The sequence below is a fragment of the Mustela nivalis genome (genome assembly GCF_964662115.1).
Source record: "Mustela nivalis genome assembly, chromosome: 16".
Taxonomy (NCBI): Eukaryota; Metazoa; Chordata; class Mammalia; order Carnivora; family Mustelidae; genus Mustela; species Mustela nivalis.
The window spans coordinates 37,094,610-37,116,112 of record NC_139035.1 but is presented as its reverse complement, the minus strand read 5'-3'; the positions used below and the strand labels follow the sequence as shown (position 1 = coordinate 37,116,112).

The window sequence follows — 21,503 nt, the reverse complement described above, 5'->3', positions numbered from 1 at the left end:
TCTAGAATGGTGAGAGACTAAATTATTGTTATTTTAAGCCACCCAGTTTATGGTACTTTGTTACAGTGGCCCTGGGAAATTAACATACTCCACCAAACTGGTGAATTTTTAACTTAATTAGATATCCCATTTCGGCTACAGACCAACTTCCTTATTCATGGAAAGATTTAAAGTGGACTTTGGGGAGTTCATTTTTATATCGGCTATCACCTATTTATACTATCAGTTAAAAATAATGTAAGGTTGTCTGTGGCTTTAGTGGCATTTCTTGGCCTTTGATTCTAAGGACCAGGATAGGCTATCTGAGGTCAGGATTGGCTTGTGGGTTATTGGTATTAATATGGAAGCTGTGTCTTAGTCCTTCTGCCCTAGGATGATGCTCTGGAGGTCAGGGAGCCCCTTCCAGGGGGAAAAGATTGATAGGTTCTGATGGACTTTGTAGTTTTGGTTCTTCTGGCAAGATGGGCCATCATGCCAGAAGAAGCTAGATATACCACTCCATTATAGAGAACAGAGAAATAAACCTTCCTGATGACCACCTCTCCAGGCCAGGGTGGAGCCCCAGGCTCTGACCTAGGTCATGGCCTGGCAATCAAGCTTGGGCACTGCAGCTGGTAAAGCAGGAGAGGAGACCAAGGAGGACTGAAGTCTGAGTCTTGTCAAGGGCAGGCTTCGAAGCGTGAAGTATCAGAAACAGTATGTTCAAGGTCGATGTGGAAGCAAAGGTTCTGCCCCACATCAGGCAGGATGGAAGCCTGGAAAGAACTTTCTCCTAGAGAGAACTCTCATACACAGAGGCCCTGGGGATGAGTCCAGCATGTACTGGGGGCTGATAGGACATGACAAGGTTTAGTGCCAGAACCTAGGAATGGCCTTGGCAGACAAAGGGGTCCTTTATCTAATTGCTGTACCCCAAGACACTCTGGGTTAACTACTCTAAAAGCTAAGTTATCGATTACCTGGATTCTGGTTGATATTTCTGTGGAGGGAGTTTACTCATTTGATTTTTTATTAATAGCCTCTCCATCTGGGACGATATCCCAGAAAGGTATGAGATTCAAGTTCAAGTGTTCCATGGATGCCTACCCAAGATATTTTTTCAATGCCAAAGAGAAGTGTGGTTATACTCGCTTTCAGTTTGTTCCATTACAAATGTCCTAATCACATTCTATAACACAGAGCTTTGAGATCTTGACCATTGGTGTAGACCCCAAACTATTCTTCTTCTGCAGATCATCTTGGTCCCACTCGTAGGCAGTCTTCCACCCCCACTCCCAGCCCAGTCTTGGAGGGAGAGGGAACTTTGGCTTGGGCCCAGAGGCTGGAGTGTCTAAGAGTGGGACCAAAGCAAAAAGGGCTGTCTGGGAAATAGAAGGTATGGGGACAAATGCAGCCTGAGCCTCCTTGGTGGCAATCATGGTCTTTAATTATTAATGAAGTCGCATTTTTGATTTGTAAGCGAGTGTCAGCTGGTAGGTGCTGGTTGAAGTACAGAGCTCAGAGGGAAAAAGACCTTAAACCTTAGCTCTTGGAAGATCAGCCCCTCTCTGGCATCATCAGACACCTTCTTAACTTTCCTTTGGTTGGGAACTCTTCACATAAGTGGTGTATGAGGGTTTGACCACGCGTTTATCCTCTTGGGTCCATCTGAGTGGCAGAAAGGGAAAGAGTCCTCTTCCCTGAGGTGTGGTTTATGGAAGATCAGTCTCCATTACGTTTTTCTCCTCCTTTACCTCCTCTTTATTCTAGAAGTCTGCCTCCATCAGGAGTGCAGGGGCTCTTATAGAGAGACACCTAGTCAGGAGGACAGGAGATGCATCCTCTGGTTTTGATACTAGTTTATGCTACGTGGTCCCCTTGAGCAAACCTCGTCACCTCTCGGGATCTCAGTTTTCTCTCCTGTGAAATGGTTAGCATGTGTGTTTACGATTCCTTGTATGTATGCCCATGTAACCTGATCGTTCAGGCCCAGGACTCCGGGCAGGTTATGATTTGTCCTACTGTGGGTGGAGATGAGTGTTCCTTGTGAGGATTTCAGGTCTCGGTGAGGGTTACTGCACTGAGAGGAGCTGCAGGTTCCAAGAATTTAGGGAGGTTTACAAAAAGGCTACTGGCTAGGTCTGTGGCCTCTCTGTCCCAGCGTCTAGAAGAGCCTGGATTCTAGTGAGTATCCAAATATGTATTTTCAATGAAGGAAAGAAGAGAAGATGGAAGGGAGGGGAGATGAAGAGAAGGAAGGGTTAAGGGGAGAGGAGAATTCCATGGAGGATACCATAAGAAGGATGTGGAAAAGCTGCCATTTTGAAACGATCTTCCCACCCACGGGATCTCTCTTCTTTCTGACAGATGCCTCTGAGATCTTAATTCTCCTTCACCGTCTTGGGTTCCTTCATTAAAATAAGCTGCAGAGGGGACCCCTCTTGGTCCCTCCACCCCAATAGTTAGGCCAGGCTGGGATACCACTGAGGAGGGACCAGCAAACCCTCTGAGGAAGGGAAAGTGGGATGTGAGTGCATGCATCGAAGCCCCCTGGAGCCGAGGTCCCCTGAGGATCAACATGATTTTGAAGGCGATTGTCATGAGTGGTTGGAGCGGAGAGAGCCACTGGTGCCTAGACTTTCTCAGGGTCCTCCTGGACTTTGGCAGCCATGTTGTTGGTCTGGAGCAAGAAGGCGGTGTAGGCCATGTCAGCTTCCTCCTTGGAGGACTAAGGGGGCAAGAGGACAGGAGTCAGTGTTTGGGGCACTGGCTCAGCAGGTGGGGATCAGAGGGAGTGTCGGCACTTCATAATCTTGGCCTAAGCAACCCAAGCCTGTGTTGACCTGCTGCTCTTATTCTAGCTCCTCAGGCTCGCCAAGGACTAATTTTGAGAAACGGAAAGTTGCAGTTTCTAAAAATGCCTCCCTCTGTCTCACTACCTCCTTCCAACACGTGGAGTGGAACCACCTCTGTTGCTTGGGCCTGTCCCAGGAAGCTCTGCCCACACAGTCCATGGGCAAGGTGGTCTAGACTGATGTCAGCCACAGTGCTTCACGTTTTTCTTTCACTACCTGCTCAGAGATGGAGCTCAGCAACAACACAGGGCTAGAGGGGAAGGCTGTCTCCAGACGAGCTTCCTCCCCTACTTGTTCCAGATTCAGGGTCTCTGCTGCTTCCAGGGAGAGTAGATATGAAAGCAAGCATTAAAACCCTGGACTAGGAGGCCCAGGGGATGGGAGGAGGGTAATACGTGACTCAAAGCCAGGAATCACCTCTGGTAGGGTTGTAAGCAACATGGCACCTGACTGGGGTGGGGAAGGGCTTCTGGTGACTACCAAAGTGCCCGTGGCCAGCAGATGTCTTTCAGACCCAACTGGAAGGCTGGTCCTGAGCAAACTCTCAAGGGAGGCTGGGTGGCCTGAAGCCTACAGGTTCCACAGCCCACGAAGGGGATCCACCTAATCACCGGCATTTGACATTTGACCTTCCCTACCCTGTGTCTGCAGTTTCGTTGTCCTTCCTTCTCATCCCTCGCTCTCCCTGCCTCTGACATGTTCACAGCCCGTCCGCTGACCTCCTGCCTCTGCCTCAGTCACATCAACAGCACAGCCAGGAAAGCAGACCTTGCCCTCAGAAAGTTCTCCTGAAAACTATTTTCATTGCCTTCCCTCTTCTGACATCAGCCCCAACACTGAGGTAGCTTCTCCTGAGGTCTAACTGTTCCCCCCCCCCCATGCTGCCTTTCCTTGTCACAAAAGTGAGGCCTCCCTCTCCCTCCTCATTCTCACCCGTTTTGCCTTCTTGGGTTCTTCGGTCTCTGCGATGTTCTCGGTGGCGGTGCCCTCGGTGGCGGTGCCGCACTCTGTGTGAGGAGCGAGGGTGGGGGGGGGGGGTCTTAGCCTTCACTGGCCTTATATCACCACCTCAGAGGCAGGGTCAGGTCTCGTTCTCGCTCCCCCAGGGGGCTGGGCATTCCCTTTGAGTGAGGGGCGTACCATCTTTTCCTCCGAGCGTTGTCTCCTGAGTGACTGGCGAGGCTCCCATGTTGTCATTGGCACCAAAATCCTTGGAGTTCTCAAAGTCCGACATGCTGATGTCTGTCCTATAGCTTCTAATTGAAACCCGGTCTGTCCAGGAGAAAGAGGAGTTGGTGTAGGGACAGAGGACATGTGTGAGCAGGACATGCTGCCTCTGAGGGAGCCCCACAGGATAGCTGGAGAGGACAGTGTGGCACGTTGCTCATCTCTGACTCTGACCCGGAGCAGAATGGAGATGGTCAGAGGCTCCTTCCCCGTCCCTTCTCAAGGAGAATCAAGACCCAATAACCCCTGACCCCCCACCTTTTTTTTTTTTTTAAGATTATTTATTTGTGTGTGTGAGAGAGAGAGGGAGCAGGGGAAGGGGCACAGGGTGAGGGAGAGAATGGGAAAGAAGCAGATTCCCCACTGAGCGCAGAGTCTGATGTGGGGCTCGATCTCACTACCCTGAGATCATGACCTGAGCCAAAACCAAGAGTCAGAGGCTCAACCGACTGAGCCTCCCAGGCACTCCAAGAACCCCTGACCTTTCAAGGCACAGTGCCTCGTTCTGTCCTCACATCAGCCCTGTGAGGCACTTATTATTATCCCCACCTCGAACCCTGAGGAAATGGAGGCATGAAATGGGGACACCCAAAGTCACACAGCCAGCCAGTTCTCAAAGTAGGCCGGAAGTGTAGCTCCTCTTGCCTCCTGAGCTCCTCATCCTGCAGGTCCTGCCTGTGAACTTGGACCCAGAGCCATTACAGGTGACCTTCCTGGGACAGCAGCACTCAATGTGAGTTTTGGGTATGAGTTTATCTTTCCCCACCCTGCTTTCCCAGAACCCTTTCTCAGAGCCTGTGAAAGAGAAGAGACCGTGGCAGCCCCATACTGAGGGCAGCTAAGCCCCCCGACTGAGGTCCAAGGGCTCAGGACTGGAGATGCGGGGCAGGGGTCTCCCGGGCACTCACCAACGTTCTTCCTATGCCGTGCCCTGAGCACTGCCACGGCGACGGCCCCCGCTGCCAGCACCAGGCCCAGGGGCACCAGGGTGGAGACAAGCACTGTGGAGCTCCCGCTTTGTCCTGCAGAGCTGGAAGAAGGGCTGAGTTAGTCGCTGGAAGGGAAGCCTGGGGTTCCAGGACATCCCAGCAGTTTGGGTCCCCCCAGCTGTTTCTTTTCCTCCTCTTGGTACAGCCCCTTAGCTCTCCTAGGGAGACTCCCCAGACATGGCAAAGGCAAGGACAGAACCTTCTCTGCATCCCAGGTCTAGGAAATTGAACTGAATGGTGGACACGCCCCCCCCCACACACACACACCCCGGGCCTCAGGAGAAGGGCAAAGAGAACCACGGGCCCCTCCTGAGCACAAACCAAGGCAGAGAGGGCTGCCCCACCAGCGAGAGGAGGACATGCCCTCCTCTATGCTCCCCACAGCCCAAGATCAGGTCCTCATCCTCTGGGATATTCTCCCTCACCTGCTGGCATCTGCGGACCCTCTGCTCCCATCTGCAGGGTCTCCGACGTCCTTCACTGTTTTGTCATCCACAAAAAGCCTGGGATTCTGAATGACTTTGCTCTCAACCTCCCTGACGCTCGACTCTACCACTTCTTCACCGGGAGCTGAATCCACTTGGCTGATGTCTTGGGACTCTGGAGAAAGACAGGTATGGCTGGATTATTTGTTCTTTCTCTATTTTCCCTCCTTCATATCAGGGAATGCAAGGAGTGGGACTTCAGTAGCAGTCACGGGGTCAGGGTGAGATCTCAAGGCTATTAGAGTCGAGTCCAGAATAACACTAGAAATAGATGATCTCTGTCCCATTATACCAAACTCATTTCCATCTCCAAGGCTCCATGGCATAACTCCAGCTCTGCATAGGGGCTGGCCGATCATTTGTAGACTAACATTTTTCTCAGCTTTTTGAAACACTGCCCCAGGTCTGCTGGGTTCGGTTGTGCTGCCCCCTGGTGGTAGCTTGGCAGTGGTTCCCTTAGTGAATGAGACCAGTGGGACCCAGGTATAGTAGGATTTCTAGAGATTCTTATAATACCCTCACTAGGGACAAAACACTTCATGTGACATTTTAAAAAAGAGCCTTAAAATGCAAACATGCTCAAATAATTTGCCTTAATTTTCTTTGTTATATCTTACACATGAAGATATCTGGCCTCTTTCGAGAGCAGGCTTTGGCAGAATGTATCACATGTGATAGAGACTTTGAAATTTCATGATGTGGACGATCTCTCTTATAGAAAGGGCTTCAAAATACCCTGAAGAGGCAACTATAGGGTTTTTCTTGAACCTGTGGTTATATGGCAAACCTACTTTTTTTTTTCCGGTTTGTATGCTTTTTTCAGATGCTCCTTGTAGAGGGCTAAATGAAACTCAACAGAGGCTTACTCTCCCCCTGCCTCTAGTTGCTTATAGCCAGACTGGGGGCCACCTCTGATGGACGAGCTGGTAGGCAGGAACCTTCTCTGGTAACTCCCGGGGACATAGACCTTGACCTCAGAGACTTACCCTTTACCCTCTCCTCGACTGACAAATAGACAGCCACGGTCTCTCCGTATCGGGGCCCATCCTTCACCCCGCACCAGTACCAGCCTTCATCTGCCTTGGAGACTGGGTTCAGGGTCATGGAAATGATCTGGCTCTTCTGGTCACAGTTCACGAAGGCCTGGCTGGGCCCTTCATCTTGGCTGGGCAGAGTTTCGCAGCCTTTCTTACTCCACTTGCACCAGTATTTCTGGAAGGAGTAGTATTTGCATGGGAAGTGACAGGAGAGCTTGAAGGTCTTCCCCACCTGAGCAACGGCATTCTTGGGTGCCTTGAGGCCTGGTTCTCCTGGAGCAGGGCAGGAGGGAGAGATAGGCATGCAGGTTGGCATTGGTGAGACTGCAGGGAAGTAACTGTGGTGCGGACCTTTGTCCACGGCCCATTTCCTCTCTGGAGAGCATTATAAATAAATACATTATACTGAGCACATAAGGAATGTGATTATGTGCCTATGTAAGAATTACTATTGATGACCCTCATGCATTAATCTAGTCTATCATTAAACACAGGGTCTTACCCATTGGCCTCAGTTTGCTTTCCTTGATCTTCTCTTCTAGACTAAATACAAAGAGCTGCACTCTACTTCAGCTGTTGGCATATATACTGTAAAAGAGGCCACTGCTTTTGATACTAAAAGGGGCTACACGTGGTGGTTTGGAGAGTGTGGAGTATGTGCAGGAAAGGGTGCTTGTTAGAGTTATGAAAACATGATGTCTCGATCCTTGGGCTCTCTCCTGAGGTTTGTCCCATCAGCACGGGATGAGATAAGAGGAAGAGTGGTTGAGGGGGATGTCACTGCTGACTGAAGGGTCCTGGGGCTGCCTCTTCTCCCTCTTGTCCCCGTTCAGCTCTTACCTTCGACAATCTTGAGCTCCACCGTGTACATCCAGCGATTATCGCCATTGGTCAAACACCAGTAGAAACCAGCATCCTCGGGCGTGAGCTGGTTGAGTATAACCGTGTAGGTGCCATTGCCTGGCTCTCTGTGCAGTGTGAGCCTGCCATTGTACTGCTCCTCAACCAGCCCCGCACTCTCCACCAGTGGCTGACAGCGGCCATTTTGAGTGTCTTCCCAGCGACACCAGTACTTCAGTCTGTCTGCTTCCTTGGGGTTGTAGGGGCAGAGCACTGCCACAGAGCCACCAACCACACCTTTCACCACAGAGGGAATCTGGGGCATTACGGTCTCTGGAAGTACAGAAATGGAACGGAACATCAGCAACACGGTCTGGGTAGATCTTCCCCACGGTCTCTGCTAGGGCAGAGAGTGATGTTTAGATCATTTACCTCACTCTCCTCAGAAAATGAGACTTTCCTAATATACAGAGCCTGTAGCTGAAGACGTCCAGCCAGACTCCAGTGACCTTCACCACTAGTCTGGGCATTTTGTTTCCTTTCCCCACTTTATTCTTGGCAGAGAATGGAAGGAGTTTAAGGAACGACTCTCAGTTCTCCTTGGGCTTCTTATAAAATCTCGCTATATACAAGTTTTTGTCTGTTTATTAACTCATCCCTTTCAAATGGCCAGATGGTTTTTCTCCAAATTAAGAAAATATATTTAGGATGGTATGCTTTAAAATATAAGCTACGTAGCACAGAAGGTTTACTAGTTGATGACTCTGAGGGCCATCTCAGGAAAAAAAAGATGGCCATTCTCCAAAAACTAAAGCTGATGTCCAGTGCGAAGATGGACATCATATGAAGATGCTGAGGAATGTAGTGAGGGCCAAGCTGGATATAAAAGTACTACCCAGGGAATGTGAGCCCCTTAAGGAAAAGCCACAGGTGACATTGAACTGCAAGTACTGGTTTGCTGTTTCTCATGAGGGTAACTCTCTGCAGTGCTCCTGGGTGAGGGGGAGCAGGAATTTAATGATTTCACCACCTTGCTGGCCTGCCAAACTAGAGCTATTGCAGGCCAGGTGGTGGAATCACAAATACCCTTATGAGATGTTGAGGGGGAAACGCAGAGGCTGGGGTATTGTTTTCCTGGCACAGCACTGAGGCCGAGATAAGACCAAGAAAAGACCAAGATAAACCTCCCATTACAGATTAAGGGATGAGATGCTATCCTGCTTGAAAGACTAGGGAGAAGGGGCAGGTGGACCTTGTAAGCCTTGCCATGGCACTGGGGTTCCATGCTAGGTCCTCACCATGGCTCTCTGAGACCCAGACATTCGGAGGGTCTTGACTCAATGAGGAGCTTCGCTCTCCTTGTTAATCAGGGACAGCCATCAGAAGGCCTTTGACAGAGAAAAATTGGTAGATAATGCAAGGCTGAGGCTGTGTTTTCTAACACTCCTGTCCAGCTGCCTACATAGCACATAGTTCAGGGCTCGATGGGGAGAGGACGACATTGACTGACTGATGGATAATAGATAGACTCCCAGGGCACGAGACAGGTGCCCACCTGATGCGCTGACACTCTTCTTCCCTTCCCCATCTCAGGTCTCACCTTCATTGACAAAGAGTTGCCAGGGCTGGGTGGGGTAGCCTTCGTGAAGCTGACCATCAGAGTGGGTTCCACACAGGTAGTTTCCGGCATCTTCTTTCTTTAGGTTGGTGATATGCACACTGAAAGAGCCCTTCTCCTTGGGAATAAGCAGGGTCCTGCCCTCAAAAGCCTGAGCCTTCTGCCCCAGGGTGTTGATGACCACGTCGCAGTCTTTCCCGTTGCGTTTTCGGCACAGAAATCTGGCTGTATCTTTCACCTCGGAGCCCAGGGCACAGTCAAAGGTCACGGAGCCTCTCAGATCTCCATAAAGCAGTTCAGTCTTAGGCTTCAGCACCTGGAGGTCAGCCTTACTCTTCTCAGCACTGGGGCCATTCCCAACCTGGCAGACGTATGTCCCAGCATCATCGAGCTGGACTTGCTTGATAATGAAACTGAACATTAATTGGCTGGTACCCGCAATATTGATCTCTGCTCTGTCTGCATAGTTAGAGCTCACATAGCCATTGGAGTCAATGACTGTAAGACAGGCCTGGCCTCTCATCTTGCACACAGACTTCCTCTCAGAATTCACACGCTTGAAAGAGCAATTGATGGTCACTGTTCCATGCAAGTCAGCAACATAGACCTCAACGTCATTTTGAAACCCAGGACCTGCAGGATAACGGGAAGGTGGCCAGTTGTGATTTCACTTTCTTGCAATTGAGGGCTGTTTAGTATTCCCAGTGAGGGTCTGGGTATACCTATCACCTTCACTGCCTTCCTTCCAAGGAGGACTCTACCAGAATGTCTTCCAAGGACCAGCCTTACTGCTGTCTCCTCCATGAAGCCCTCCCCAAGCTGGCGCTAATCTTTTCCTCCTCCGTGCTCTTGACACTTACATCTGTTATCTCTTATTACATCTGATCTTGCCTAGAGCTAATTATGTTCTCCATAGCCCGGAAGTCCCTTGAGAGCAAAGACATACTTTACCCATGTGTGACTGCCCCCCGCCGTGCCCACCACAATGACTATACGTGGTAGGAACCCAACGTAACGTGTGTCGAAATAAACAGAATGAATGTAAGGATAGGGTGATGGATTTCAGTGCATGTGATGGAAGTTTCTAAAACTTACAGCAGTCCAAATATGGAAGGATCTGCTTTGTAAAGTAGTGAATGTCTGCCATTTCAAGTGTTTAATCAGAGGCTGTATACCCATTGTCTCCAGGATTCTTTCAGACATCCTGAAACCTGTCAACTCCAAGTTCTCCTCAGCTCTTAAAATTCTTCCATTTTATGACTCTCCATGACCACCTGAATGAACTCTTTATTCAGTTCACAGATAACCCCCAGGCACATCCCAGGGGAATATCTTTGAGACCTATCTTTGAGAACCCCTCCAATTTTTCACCCCTAAGACTTCTTTCTCTCTTAATTTCCCTTGATTATCTGAAATGCCCTTTGTTGTTGAACCGTTGTCAGAAAGATCTTTCCTATTTTTCTCTTCTCTGAACTAGAACAGCCTTATTCAGTGGCCCACTCTTGCAGGGCCCTGGTCTTTGGGCAACGACTGATCATTTCATTTATGCTAAGGTTGTTGATGGACTAAGGGATCCCAGATCAAAAATGCATTTTGAAAGAAGCCTTCTGGTGACCTTAAGGTCCTGATCTGTAGAGTGCACTAATGGCAGGAGTTTAAGGATCCCTAGAAACCTCTCCCTGCTTTTTCTGTCTCCCTCAGTTCAAAGACTTCTTGCCCCGCCCTGGAACAAACACAGTAAGAGAACTTGTCCTCCTGATGCTCTTCTAAGCTACCGCTTTAGTAAAACCCTCAAATGTCATAGGCCCTGAAGACCTAGATAGTTGTACTCACCATCCCCAAGGGTGTGCCATCTGTCTCATTTCCATATTCTATTATGAAAAGTCCTTGCCTCTGGAAAGAGAACTCACAGTCTTCCCCGCCCCATGCTGTACCTCTTTTGTGTCAGGAAATGCTTCCTCCAGCCCTCCCACAGCAACTGAGATGAGTCCCTCTCACTTGTCCACTCTCACAACCCAAGGAGCCTGGGTTCTTACCCCGGAGGACCTCCAGGTTCACATCAAAGGACAGGCCTCGGCTGTTAATGCCCAGACCACACTTGTAGCGCCCAGAGTCGCCCGGAGTGAGATGGTCAATGTTCACCACAAATGTGTTGTTCTCTGGGAAGTTGATAAGGTTGGCTCTGCCCTCATAGTCCCTGGAGATGTAGCCTTCTGAAGAGAGGAGTGTTATGCAGCGGCCCTGGGCCCCCTGTCGGCACCAGTACTTCCGGGTATGCCGGTTGACGGAGGAGTCTGGGTAGTAGCATGTGATAGATACTGAGTGCCCTTCCACACTGCTTACTTCCTGGGGACCGAATATGGGACTCTTCATGGAGATCACTGTGGGGACAAAAGGCAGAGGTTTTCTGAGGTCCTGGCAGGTAAAGCCTGCTCAAATGATCCCAACAGCCTCCCTGAGGAGATGGAATTGTCCCCCGACACATGTGCCTCCTGTAGATTATTTGCTATGCATGACAGCAGGACAACTGCTGCTGGACAATTCTACATGACTTGCTGTGATTGGGTAAAATGATTGATTAATCATTATTACATTCTAACTGTATCTCACTAAGGATTGCCATTTTAAGGACAATGGAACAGCAAACTTACTTCATATCCCTTTCCATTAATAAAAAGCCACTTTGTGGGGTGCAACACCATTGCATTTGTTATCTATTACTTTCTTATATTTCTAGAAACACTTGGTGGATTCTTTTCTTTTTTTTTTCCAGATAAAAATATTGGGAGCCAAGAAGGAAAAGTCATTTTCTCCAAATCCCATAGCAACTCCTGAGAGGTCTGATTTGAGGTCTAGGTCTTTTTTTTTTTTTTTTTTTTTCCTGGTAAAGAATCTTAACCAGACTCCTGGCCTTGAAACAAGTAATTGCCACTCCTGTTCCGGATCCCCTACACTGGTCACCATATCTTTTTTTCAGACGTGACCTTTCAGCGCCGTCTGTGTGACTCCTCCTTGAGTCAGTACAAGTTTTGAGAGTGGCATCCCTGGGGACAGGCCAGGTTTCCGTGTTCCCAGCACCCTGGGTCCTGGAGGGATGGACTGGGGTCTGACAGACACACCTGGGAAGACAGCCAGCAGGCAGGCGAGGAAGAGGAGCCCCATGGCTTGTGGTTCTCAAGGGGCTGTGCCACCCAGGCCGGCTTCTTTGTGGGAAGCTGAAAGAGAGTAGCAGAAAAAATGAAGCTCTTGTGTTTTCCAAGGCCAGTTGGCTTTACAGTTCCTGTAACACCTATTTGGTTTTGTAGTTCCAGTAACAGACAGAAAGCCTGTTGAAAGAATGAATGGCTCCGCCTTTCCCTTTATATTTCAAAGTCCCATTATTCCACAGAGCTTTTTGTTCCTTAATAGTTCTAAGTAGCTACTTGTCTTCTCAACTAAACTGCATGTTCCTTCGGAGTAGGGACACAGGTGCCATTTTTTCCTGTGTCCCTGTCTGGGTGGCATGGTCCTAGGGTTAGCTCTGTAAGGTCTCAGAACAGCTCACTGGATCGTGGGTTATACTGACCAGCGGTCCTGTCTCTCTGTTTCGGCTGCCCTCCGTACAGCCCTGGCATACTTTATGGTGTGTTCATATGAGCAAACTGGGACCCCTCGAGAAGGCCAGATAGGGATTAAAGTTTAAATGTCACAATGATGGTCTCTTACATTAGCTCCTTCCAGGCACTGTGTTAAATAATGTACATGTATTATCTCATTTAAACTTAATATCACCCTCAGAAGTGGTTGTTCTTCCCCACATAGGAAGAACGGAAGCTTAAAACTAAGTGCTTCCCTCAAGGTTGTATAAGACTTAAGTGTATGGGTGGGCAGGCTGGGAGTGGGGGAGATGGGCAAGATTTGAACCCAAACTTGTCTGACTCCACAGTCCAAGCTCTTTGCCTTCTCCCGATGCACTGGGTCACACCTCAAACACAGGAGGAGGCTTAGCCCTGTGCTCATCCTTGTCCGTGGTAGAGCCCCCGTTGCTTATCAAAGTATTGTCATTCATGCCTTCCTGGAGCTTCATCACTTCCCTTTAGCTAAGACAGAATGGATATAATTACAACTGTTTTATGGATAAGAAAATCAAGATCTTGAGATGCTGAGGGATAGGCCCAAGATTTCCCAGAGATTCGGTTATGGGGTCAGAGTTTCAAGCGTAGGTATTGTGGCTTATTACCTTGCCTCGTCATTCAGGGCAGAGGAAGCTGGAGAATCCAAAATAAGGCCCCTTGGAGGGTCTGGTGTGGGTAAATCTTGCCATGTCTGTGGATGTAGTTTTGGGCTGGGGTGGGGTGGGTGCAGCTTGAGGGTCCCAGGGCTCAGCCTTACCACCGCTATCCTTAGGATCCCAAACCGAGCCCAGAGGAGGAGAGAGGTGGACAGAGGAGCCCCACTTTCCCATGAACTTCGGCAGGCTTTAGCCTTTGGAGTGGATTTGACGATGGATGAGAGCTTTAAGGGAGAAAACCTTGTCAAGAAGCCCGGTGCAATAATGAGCACCTATAAAGATTAGGAAGCCCTAAGCACTCAGGAGCCCAGAGAGTGAAGTCCCAGGCTCCCCTTACCACTCCGGCCCCTGGTCTTGCCCTCAGAGACTCCCTTCATTAGCTTGAGCCAAAGGCAATAGAGCTGTTTGTCTTGGTTATTTCTTTTCCGGGGGCGGGGGGGGGGGGGGTGGGAATTCCCCAGCAAGGAACCTTTTTATTTCCTTGTGCAGATAAAGGTATTCTGTTTCTCCAGTTCTTTGGGAGAGTCAGGGGAGTGGGTTCGGGAAGGAGGGGACAGATATGATGCCAGGTGGCAGCTTGAGGTTCTCTTGATGCCAGATAATTGCCCCAGACTTTTCACGCCAGGCCAATGATTAACTCCTGGGGTGGGTTCTCAGCCGAATGCCAGGGTCAGCCCCAAACTGGATGCATTTGGGGGATGCTGGCTTGAGGAACTGTCTGAGTGGGCACTACAGGTCACCATAAGACAGACTTCCAGGGGGGACCAGGCCTCAGAAGACTGGCAAGTCTCTCTCTTCTGGAAGACTTAGCGTGGACTGGGTGCAGAGCCCCAGGGAAATGACCTTGGGTAAATCGGGCCTTGGGTGCAGTGACAAAATGCCGCGTGTGCTTTGAAGCACCAAACCAGCCGTGCTTCCCTAGGTGCTGGTTCCTACGCTCACCTTCAGACAAGCAAGCTCTCTAACATTTCTGTATGCCAGGAATGGGTACCTCCCTGGACGGCTAAAAGGGACTTGCTCTGGGTTACAGAGAGGCAGGTGCCTGCTCTTCCCAAGTGGAAGTCCCAATTTTGGGCTCAGGCTTCCTCTCATTTGTGACATGCTTACGTCGCTGTGACTCTCCACCTGGGGAGACGACATGCACATGGACCCACCAGCCTTTGCACAGCCTTGGGGCAGGGATGAGAGCATCAGGTATGCACAGCTGGAAGGGCAAACTTGGCAGAGAGTGACCTTGGTGAGAACCACAGGGGAGATGATGCGAGGGCAAAGGCACCCCCACTCTCGGAGGCAGGAAATCTTTGTCCGAAGATAAACTTGAAGCACCGTTTCTCTGCTAGCTGCTGACGTGACCCTGGGCTTTGACAATCGTTAGAGATCCCTTCTCCAAACCAGACTATTTTCCCAAACCTGGGAAATTCAGGTGTCTGGGAGGCCCCAGGCCATGGTGGTTAGAACTGGCTTCAACAATTTGCTTAAGGAAAGAGCATAGTATTTACTGGCACTTACTAGGGCAGCAGATGCTTTGCTTTCCTTACGTAAACCCTTCCATCATCACCGGAACCCAAGAGACAGATAAAATTACCTTCATGTTGTGGATGAGAGAGCAAAAGGTTAGCAAGATTCTTGGCTCCAAGACCCACAGCAGAATTAGATCACTACTGGATTATCATTCCTTACATGAGCAGAGGGACCTGTCCTTTTGGGATCTACATAGGCTGGGATACCCGGCATGAAGGCACTTTTTCTTGTCCTTAGAACAGGACTTGTTCTTTTCCCCAGCTAGGTTGGGGTATTCTCAATCACTCTCGTGTTACCAAATTACTACCCCTGACACATTTATAACATGTCTACACATTGTGGATTGGGGCAGGGTTGTCGGCTGTGCTGGAGAATAAAGTTTATTACCTTGTAAAATTAACCTACCCAGCTCCCCTTTGGTTAGAGTGACTGAACTTCAGCTCTACTAGGTTGGAATCCAAACCTTTGTCCACCAAATCTATAGTTTCCTTTTTTTTTTTTTTTTTTTTTATTCAGAGGGAGAGGGATCTCCCAGACAGACCAGGTCCTAGCACAGCTGCTGGTGCACCATTTGACCTTCAGTCTCTCTGAGCTCTTTCTCTGTTTGGTACATCGCTCAGGGCCAGTCAGGGCTCTCAGCCCCAGGGGCTTCAGAGAGGAGGAAGAGTGTGCACGACAGGGACTCGAAGCCAAGTTGGCAGTTTCTGACATCTTCCTGTGAGTGTGAACTTGGAGGAGCAAGAAGGTTGGAGCAGCTGGCCTGGCTGGGGACGGGGCTTTCCTTGGCCAGACCTGAGCAGCTCTTTCCCCTACTTCTAGAAGAGGCACCGCCTGAGTCCATGTGGGGCTATCCCTTCTGTCTCCCTTGGGTGCAGGAGCAGAGCGCATACTAGAGAGATCCCGGAAACTGCATGATCACTGTGTGGTTTGGAAGGGCCTCAGACATGAAATGACAAGTAGGAGCTTAGGAGAGTTTATATAGTTTATATAAGTCCTGGCGTGTGGGACAGTCTCCATGTAAAGGCAACATTTGGGGGAAGGGAATAAGAATTCTAGAGGACAAGAAGATGGAGAGAGAACAAAGGGGTCTGAAGAACGTATGACCTAGAAATACTGAAGACTTTCTAATCCCATCTCTGTCAAAAGTGGCCCGCATGAATGCAAAATTTAAGCAGAATTAAACATTTGAAATACCAGCTCCATGAAACTCTGGGAATAAGCTTCGTGGATGTCTAGAAGACCTTTCTGTAAAAACTTAGAACTTTGTTATTAATTCCACCACATTCTGCCTTAATGTGTAGATACTTATCTCGTCCACTCAACCAAATGGCTTGCTCCTGGAAGGCAGGGGCCAACTGGGATCAGTCTCTACAACCCAGAGGGGCTTGCGTGAGAACATCTGGCGAGGACCAGCTGCTCAGCGAAGTTGAATGGGATTGGAAAGGGTTCCATCTCTATCCTCTGTATGGGAAGGGCCAAGTCAGGGCTGATTTCTTACATTTTGCCAAATGCCTTCTTAGTTTGGGGCACGCAAGGGACAGTTGCGTGAAGAGGAGCCTAGCGGATGGAAGAGAACCCAGAGGTTCCAAGTCCTTCTGTGTCACAGGCTAGTGGAAGAGCTCTAGCACTTGGGCAAAATACGCTGGCCCAATTCCTTCACCTGTAAAATGAGCATCATAGTCCCCGAGTCTTCTAGAGAGACACACTTCTGTGGGATGGGGGAATAGGGAGGGGATAACGAGATATGCATATGGAAGTACTTTAAACAGTATAAAGTGCCCTTCCCAAGTAGGAGCTTACAGTCACTCTCAAGCACAAGGCAGTGAGGGTCTGTACACTTGACTTTCATGATTGCTGAGCACTTGGAGAGTGGCACAGAGTATGGGCTCCACCGCTTGGTTTTCAGCTCTCTCACTTGGGGGCTGTGTAATTCGGGGGAAGGATTCTTCGAGCCTCGAGTCCTCACTTATAAACTAGAGACAATTGCATGTAGTAGAGAGAATCGCTCTAAGGATTAAATAAAACAACATATGTAAAGTCCTTAGTATGGTGTCAGCTTAAAAAGTGTTAGTTCCTTTCCCATCTCCTCTCTCAAGTCAGCAGTCCTCTCTTTTTCCTGTCCTAGAGTGAGAGGAGAATAGAAGTCTGTTCACTAGGCATCCCTTGGAGACCAGGAGTGAGCTACTCAGATTGGACCCGCATGGTCTGAAGGAGGAGAGTAGGTTAGAAGTGGGACATAGAATTATAGCTAGCACATAGGGAGTTTTTCTCAAGGGCTTTCCATGTGTTTATCTCACTTAATCTTCGCAGCAACCCTAGGAGGGAGAATAAAATGGGCAAACCCATTTCACCGATGAGAAAACCGAGGTACAGAGAAGTAGGAAATCTGCCCGGGGTTACAAAGCTGGTAAGTGACTGCCATGGGATTCAAGTTCAGGTGCTTTGGACCAAGAACAGAGGCTAAGCTGTCCTAGGCAGGTCTTGAAATTTACAGGAAGCAGTCAGGAGAGGAGGGAGCAGGAAAGCCACTTTTAGAGAAGTCAGTCCAGTTCTCTCCTCTTGACTATTCACAGGAAAGATCGTTCCTGTAAAGAGATGCCTGAACCCAGAGGTAGGTGCCAGCAGAGAAATTTCTTCCTGAAAAATAATAATAGCTGCTATTGATGTAGCCCCTACCACGTGTTAGGCACGTTAGGTTTGTTTCCTGTAACTGGACACATTGCCTCCAAAGCCTTTTTCCACATGGTCAGTGCCAGGGACTTTGGGATCCGAGCCCTGGCCCACACAGAGTGAGGGCAAGACGTCGCTGAGGAGGGCCTCGGCCGAGCATTTAGCAGAGAGATCGCTCTAAGGATTAAATAAAACAACATATGGATAATCTCAATTTTGCATGGATAATCTCAGTTTTTAAAAAGTTGGGTATTTTGTTTTATAGGTGATGTCAAAAGGTCCCCATGACCCTGTCAAAATGTTGGTACCAAACCGTCCTTGCCCATACTTGCTGGGTGACTTTATGTTACTCGTGGAGAACTAGCTTCCTCACCGACAGGCAGGATTCTGTACCTACCATGCCTGCCTGCTAGATTTAGTTCTGGCGGGAGTGAGATGATGCTCTGAAAGCCTGGGGTAAGTGAATTCTTGACATGGACTTTGCTGTCTTCACACTATTGATAAAATAAAGCTGCCAAGGTCTAGAGGCGCCGAGAGACAGGAACGACTACAGAGCTAGTGGCTCTCCTGACTCTTGGCTCATCGCTCTTTCGGCTACATCCCCACATCCAGGACTGAGGTGAAGGATGGATGGATGAATACTTCCAGAGCTGGCTCTGGGTGGGCAGATTGCTGCCTTCCACCATAACCCATGAACGGGCGCATCCCCTCTCCAGATGTTCGAGAACCTGTAATTCCTCTAGTGAAGGGGGGTAGTAATGGTGCGGGTTTTGGTGCAAAACCACCAGCAGCTCGGTTGGCCCTAGGCATAGGACAGTTGCACAAGTGGCGCTGGGGGCCCTGGGAATGGAGCCAGTGCAGCCACTGTGCTTATGGACGAGGGTCCCGTGGCTGGCTGGGGGTGCTGTCAGGGTGGGCAAGGCGAGAACACAAAGGGAAAGAGGAGTCCTGGCTGCAGAGCCAGGGGGAGAACCGGGACTTGGAATGCTGTCTACACCCGGGAGGGGGCTCTTCCCACCTTACTCACCCGGGGAAGACGTCCTTTTCCCCACTGTAGCAAGGGCAGGGTGATATGACCATATAGATCATGCCTCCGTACAGCAGGAATCAACGGGATCAAAACGAGGTTCGAACAGGAAGGATCCCAGAGCCTCTCCAAGACCCGGAAAAGGGGGCTGCAGGTGCCCTCCCCAGCAAGCTGAAGCTGGAAAGCTTCCAAGGCTGGAGGACTGCTATGCATGATCTTATCCAGGTCAGTCTGGTGCTCAGTTAAGTCCTCGAGTAACTGAACCCATTTGAAAAACACCAAACCATTGCTATTTTGCTCTGAAGGTTACAAAGCAACTTCACACATATTTTTCCATTGGAACCCCACATACCTGAGCGATAGGCATGATTTGGATCTCCATTTTACAGATTAAGAAACGGAGGCTTGGAGAGCCATGAGGTGACTTGCGTAAGGTCACGCAGTTTAACTATGGAGGCCTTAGTTGGGAATTCATGGGATGAACTTAGAGAAAACCTGCACATGCTGACCGCAGACATTCCTTCTCCTCCCCACCCCCCCAGCTGATATTTCTCAGAAAAGAGGCAAGGCGTCCCCCACCCACATGCACCCTTGCTCAGCTCTGGGCCATGGACATCTGCTCTCCGGCCACATACTCAGCTGCTCACGCTGCGGCCCCTGTCCTCCTCAGCCCGCCATCTGCAGGCTGCGAGCTGTGAATGTGGAAGGTTGCCTGAGCCCCCATCCCAGGCCCTTCCCAGACGGCATCCTGTTGCAGATCCCAGAGCAGCCACACTTACTTTAAGCCACTTTCTTCTCTCCCAGCAACTCAGATTCGGGGGCACAGCCTGCTGGCTGGTCCACAGCCTGGGGTTTTCCAAAAGTTGCCAGCAGGACACTGGATGTTGCTGCCAAAACTGAAACTGTGCAATGCTTGACCCACACCTGGGCTCTTAAAGGGACACTCTCCCGTAGGCCTGGCGGCCGGCCAGGGGCACGTGACTCTCACGGATCCCTTGCTTTCCTTTCCTTTCCGTTTTTCTGACTGGTTCCATTTGCTCCCCTTGACCTTGGGGAGACTGTGACCCTCCATCATTTCAGCTGCAGGATGAGAGAGTAAAGAACGAAGAACCTACTCTGACTTTTTCTAGCTACAAGATCCTAGGCAAGTCTTCTTTATATTTCTTTTCATCAGATAGATAGGGATAGTAATCCCAAACCTACAGGTTGAGGGTAGAGCCAGTTATTAGATATAAAACCCTGGTCCAGGTATGGTATGAGGTTCATATGCGTTTGATGGAACACAGGTGGCAGGAGGAGCTCTCAGTCCTTGGTCTCATCTTCCCCACTCACTCGGGAACCCGCTACTTTCTAGGAAACTTAACCTGGATAAAGTCTGCTCTTTACACATCTTCTGAGGAGCCCCCCTTTCACCAGCCCCGGGGCTTCCAGGAACTTAGGGGAACTGTCGCTCTCCTATTTTACTCCCTCCTGGGATGAAAGAAGGGCTTCTTCCGGGCTCTCCTGAAAATGGCGGACCTGAGAGCCATGTTGGGACCTGGGCTCGACGCCATAGCAAAGTCGGCGCTTATCTGCCGAGCGGGGTGGGGGACCTCCTTCCCTTTTTCAGGAGGTCGTTGGTGGTCTCCCGGCCATGACCCGGTTAGGACTCCCAGAGGTGCCCCAAATGCTCTCAGCAGTCCCGTGTCACACAAGTGAAGCCTACTCCTCAACACACACTCATATGATCCCCCACCCCTCACCACACACCCGCTCCCACAGAATCCTGCCCCAACCTACCTGTGCGGGACAGATCCAAGCTCTCCCTTACAGCGTCCTTCAGGCCAAGCCCAGAAGGGGAAGGAGAAAAGGAGAAATAGAGCCCTGGAAAGCGCAAGATGGTCAGAGCCCTGAGTCTTATTTTAGCTCACCACTCACTCAGGAGTGAGTATCAACCTGCAGCTATAGGTTTGCATGGCAGGAAAAGAAATTGCATTTTCTAGCATGGAACTTCATTTCAGACTCCAAAAGCACAATTTGACTAACGTTAGAAAATAAAATTACCTAGCTACTTCCGGGCAACCTCGGTGCCATTCAACGAGCTCTCCGGCACCTTGCTCCCGATTTAAAACTCAGTCTCATTCAGGACTTACTTTCCTTTTTGTCTCTCTTCTCCCTTCTGCTTTTATATTAAGTCTGGGGGAACGGGGCCTGCACAAAGGGGTGGCTTATGTCAACATTACTGTCGAGGCAGTAAGAAGGAATGCCCTATTATTTTGACCTTGTTTTGTCGTCGTTCTACGTTGGCTTCATCCTGGGGCAGGAAATAGCTTTGTCTTCTGAGATGTGACTTGTTCTGCTGGTCAGTGGCCAGTAAGTGGCCCTTGTCTCTGCCCATCCTGAGACTGTATGATCGACTCTATGCTCTCCTTGTCCCTACTTCAGGGCTCCTTCAGTTAGGACTTTTGTGATCTCTCAGCCTTTCGTTGCCTTTCTTATGGACGCAGGCTAAGCTGGGCTCATCTGCCTCCTCCCGACGCCTTTGGGAGATCCTGGGCAGCAGAACCCATTCTCCCTTACAGGGCCCCTTGTAGCCTTCTGAGCTCCGTTGTTCCCATGTAACCGGAGTTGCAGTGAGTGTCGACAAGACCATCGCCCACTGAAGTACAATTCGGGACAAGCAAGGTACGGTTGCCCCAGGTCTGGCACCTCCAAACTGTTCTGGATAGCTCCACCGTTACCATCTCCACTTCCCACCTGTAACCTGGAGTAAGCTCCACCGTGGTGAGTGGAAGGGCACACAGGTGCATCAACAGCTAAGCAGTCGTTCTCCTGCCCTGGCCCAGGGTGGCTATCCATGGGAGGGTGGGAGGGGAGATGGAGACGGTGTGCGGATGGGGATAGGACAAGCCTGGTTCTGCCAGGTTACAACGCCTTTCAAAGGTTTTCTTCTTACGCTTCTCTCTTTTCAAACCCCATCGTCAGATATCTGTAGGTTTTCTTCTC

General features: G+C 49.8%; 1 protein-coding gene across 2 annotated transcripts; it reads right to left on the bottom strand.

The window, feature by feature from the left end:
• Window positions 1-1,404: 1,404 nt before the first annotated feature.
• PIGR (polymeric immunoglobulin receptor) lies at window positions 1,405-19,463 on the bottom strand. Of its 2 annotated transcripts, none has more exons than XM_082701883.1 (11): window positions 19,298-19,463; window positions 12,150-12,245; window positions 11,067-11,411; window positions 9,013-9,663; window positions 7,413-7,745; window positions 6,522-6,845; window positions 5,476-5,650; window positions 4,970-5,091; window positions 3,975-4,106; window positions 3,768-3,841; window positions 1,405-2,707 (listed from the first exon to the last, which is right to left on the bottom strand). In XM_082701883.1, the coding sequence occupies exons 2-11, from the start codon at window positions 12,190-12,192 to the stop codon at window positions 2,612-2,614; spliced, it is 2,295 nt and encodes a 764-aa protein (XP_082558009.1). In that variant the 5' UTR covers window positions 12,193-12,245; window positions 19,298-19,463; the 3' UTR covers window positions 1,405-2,611. The 2 variants fall into 2 exon arrangements, with proteins under 2 accessions (XP_082558009.1, XP_082558010.1); XM_082701884.1 differs by lacking the exon at window positions 19,298-19,463 and adding an exon at window positions 14,810-14,880.
• Window positions 19,464-21,503: the final 2,040 nt, after the last annotated feature.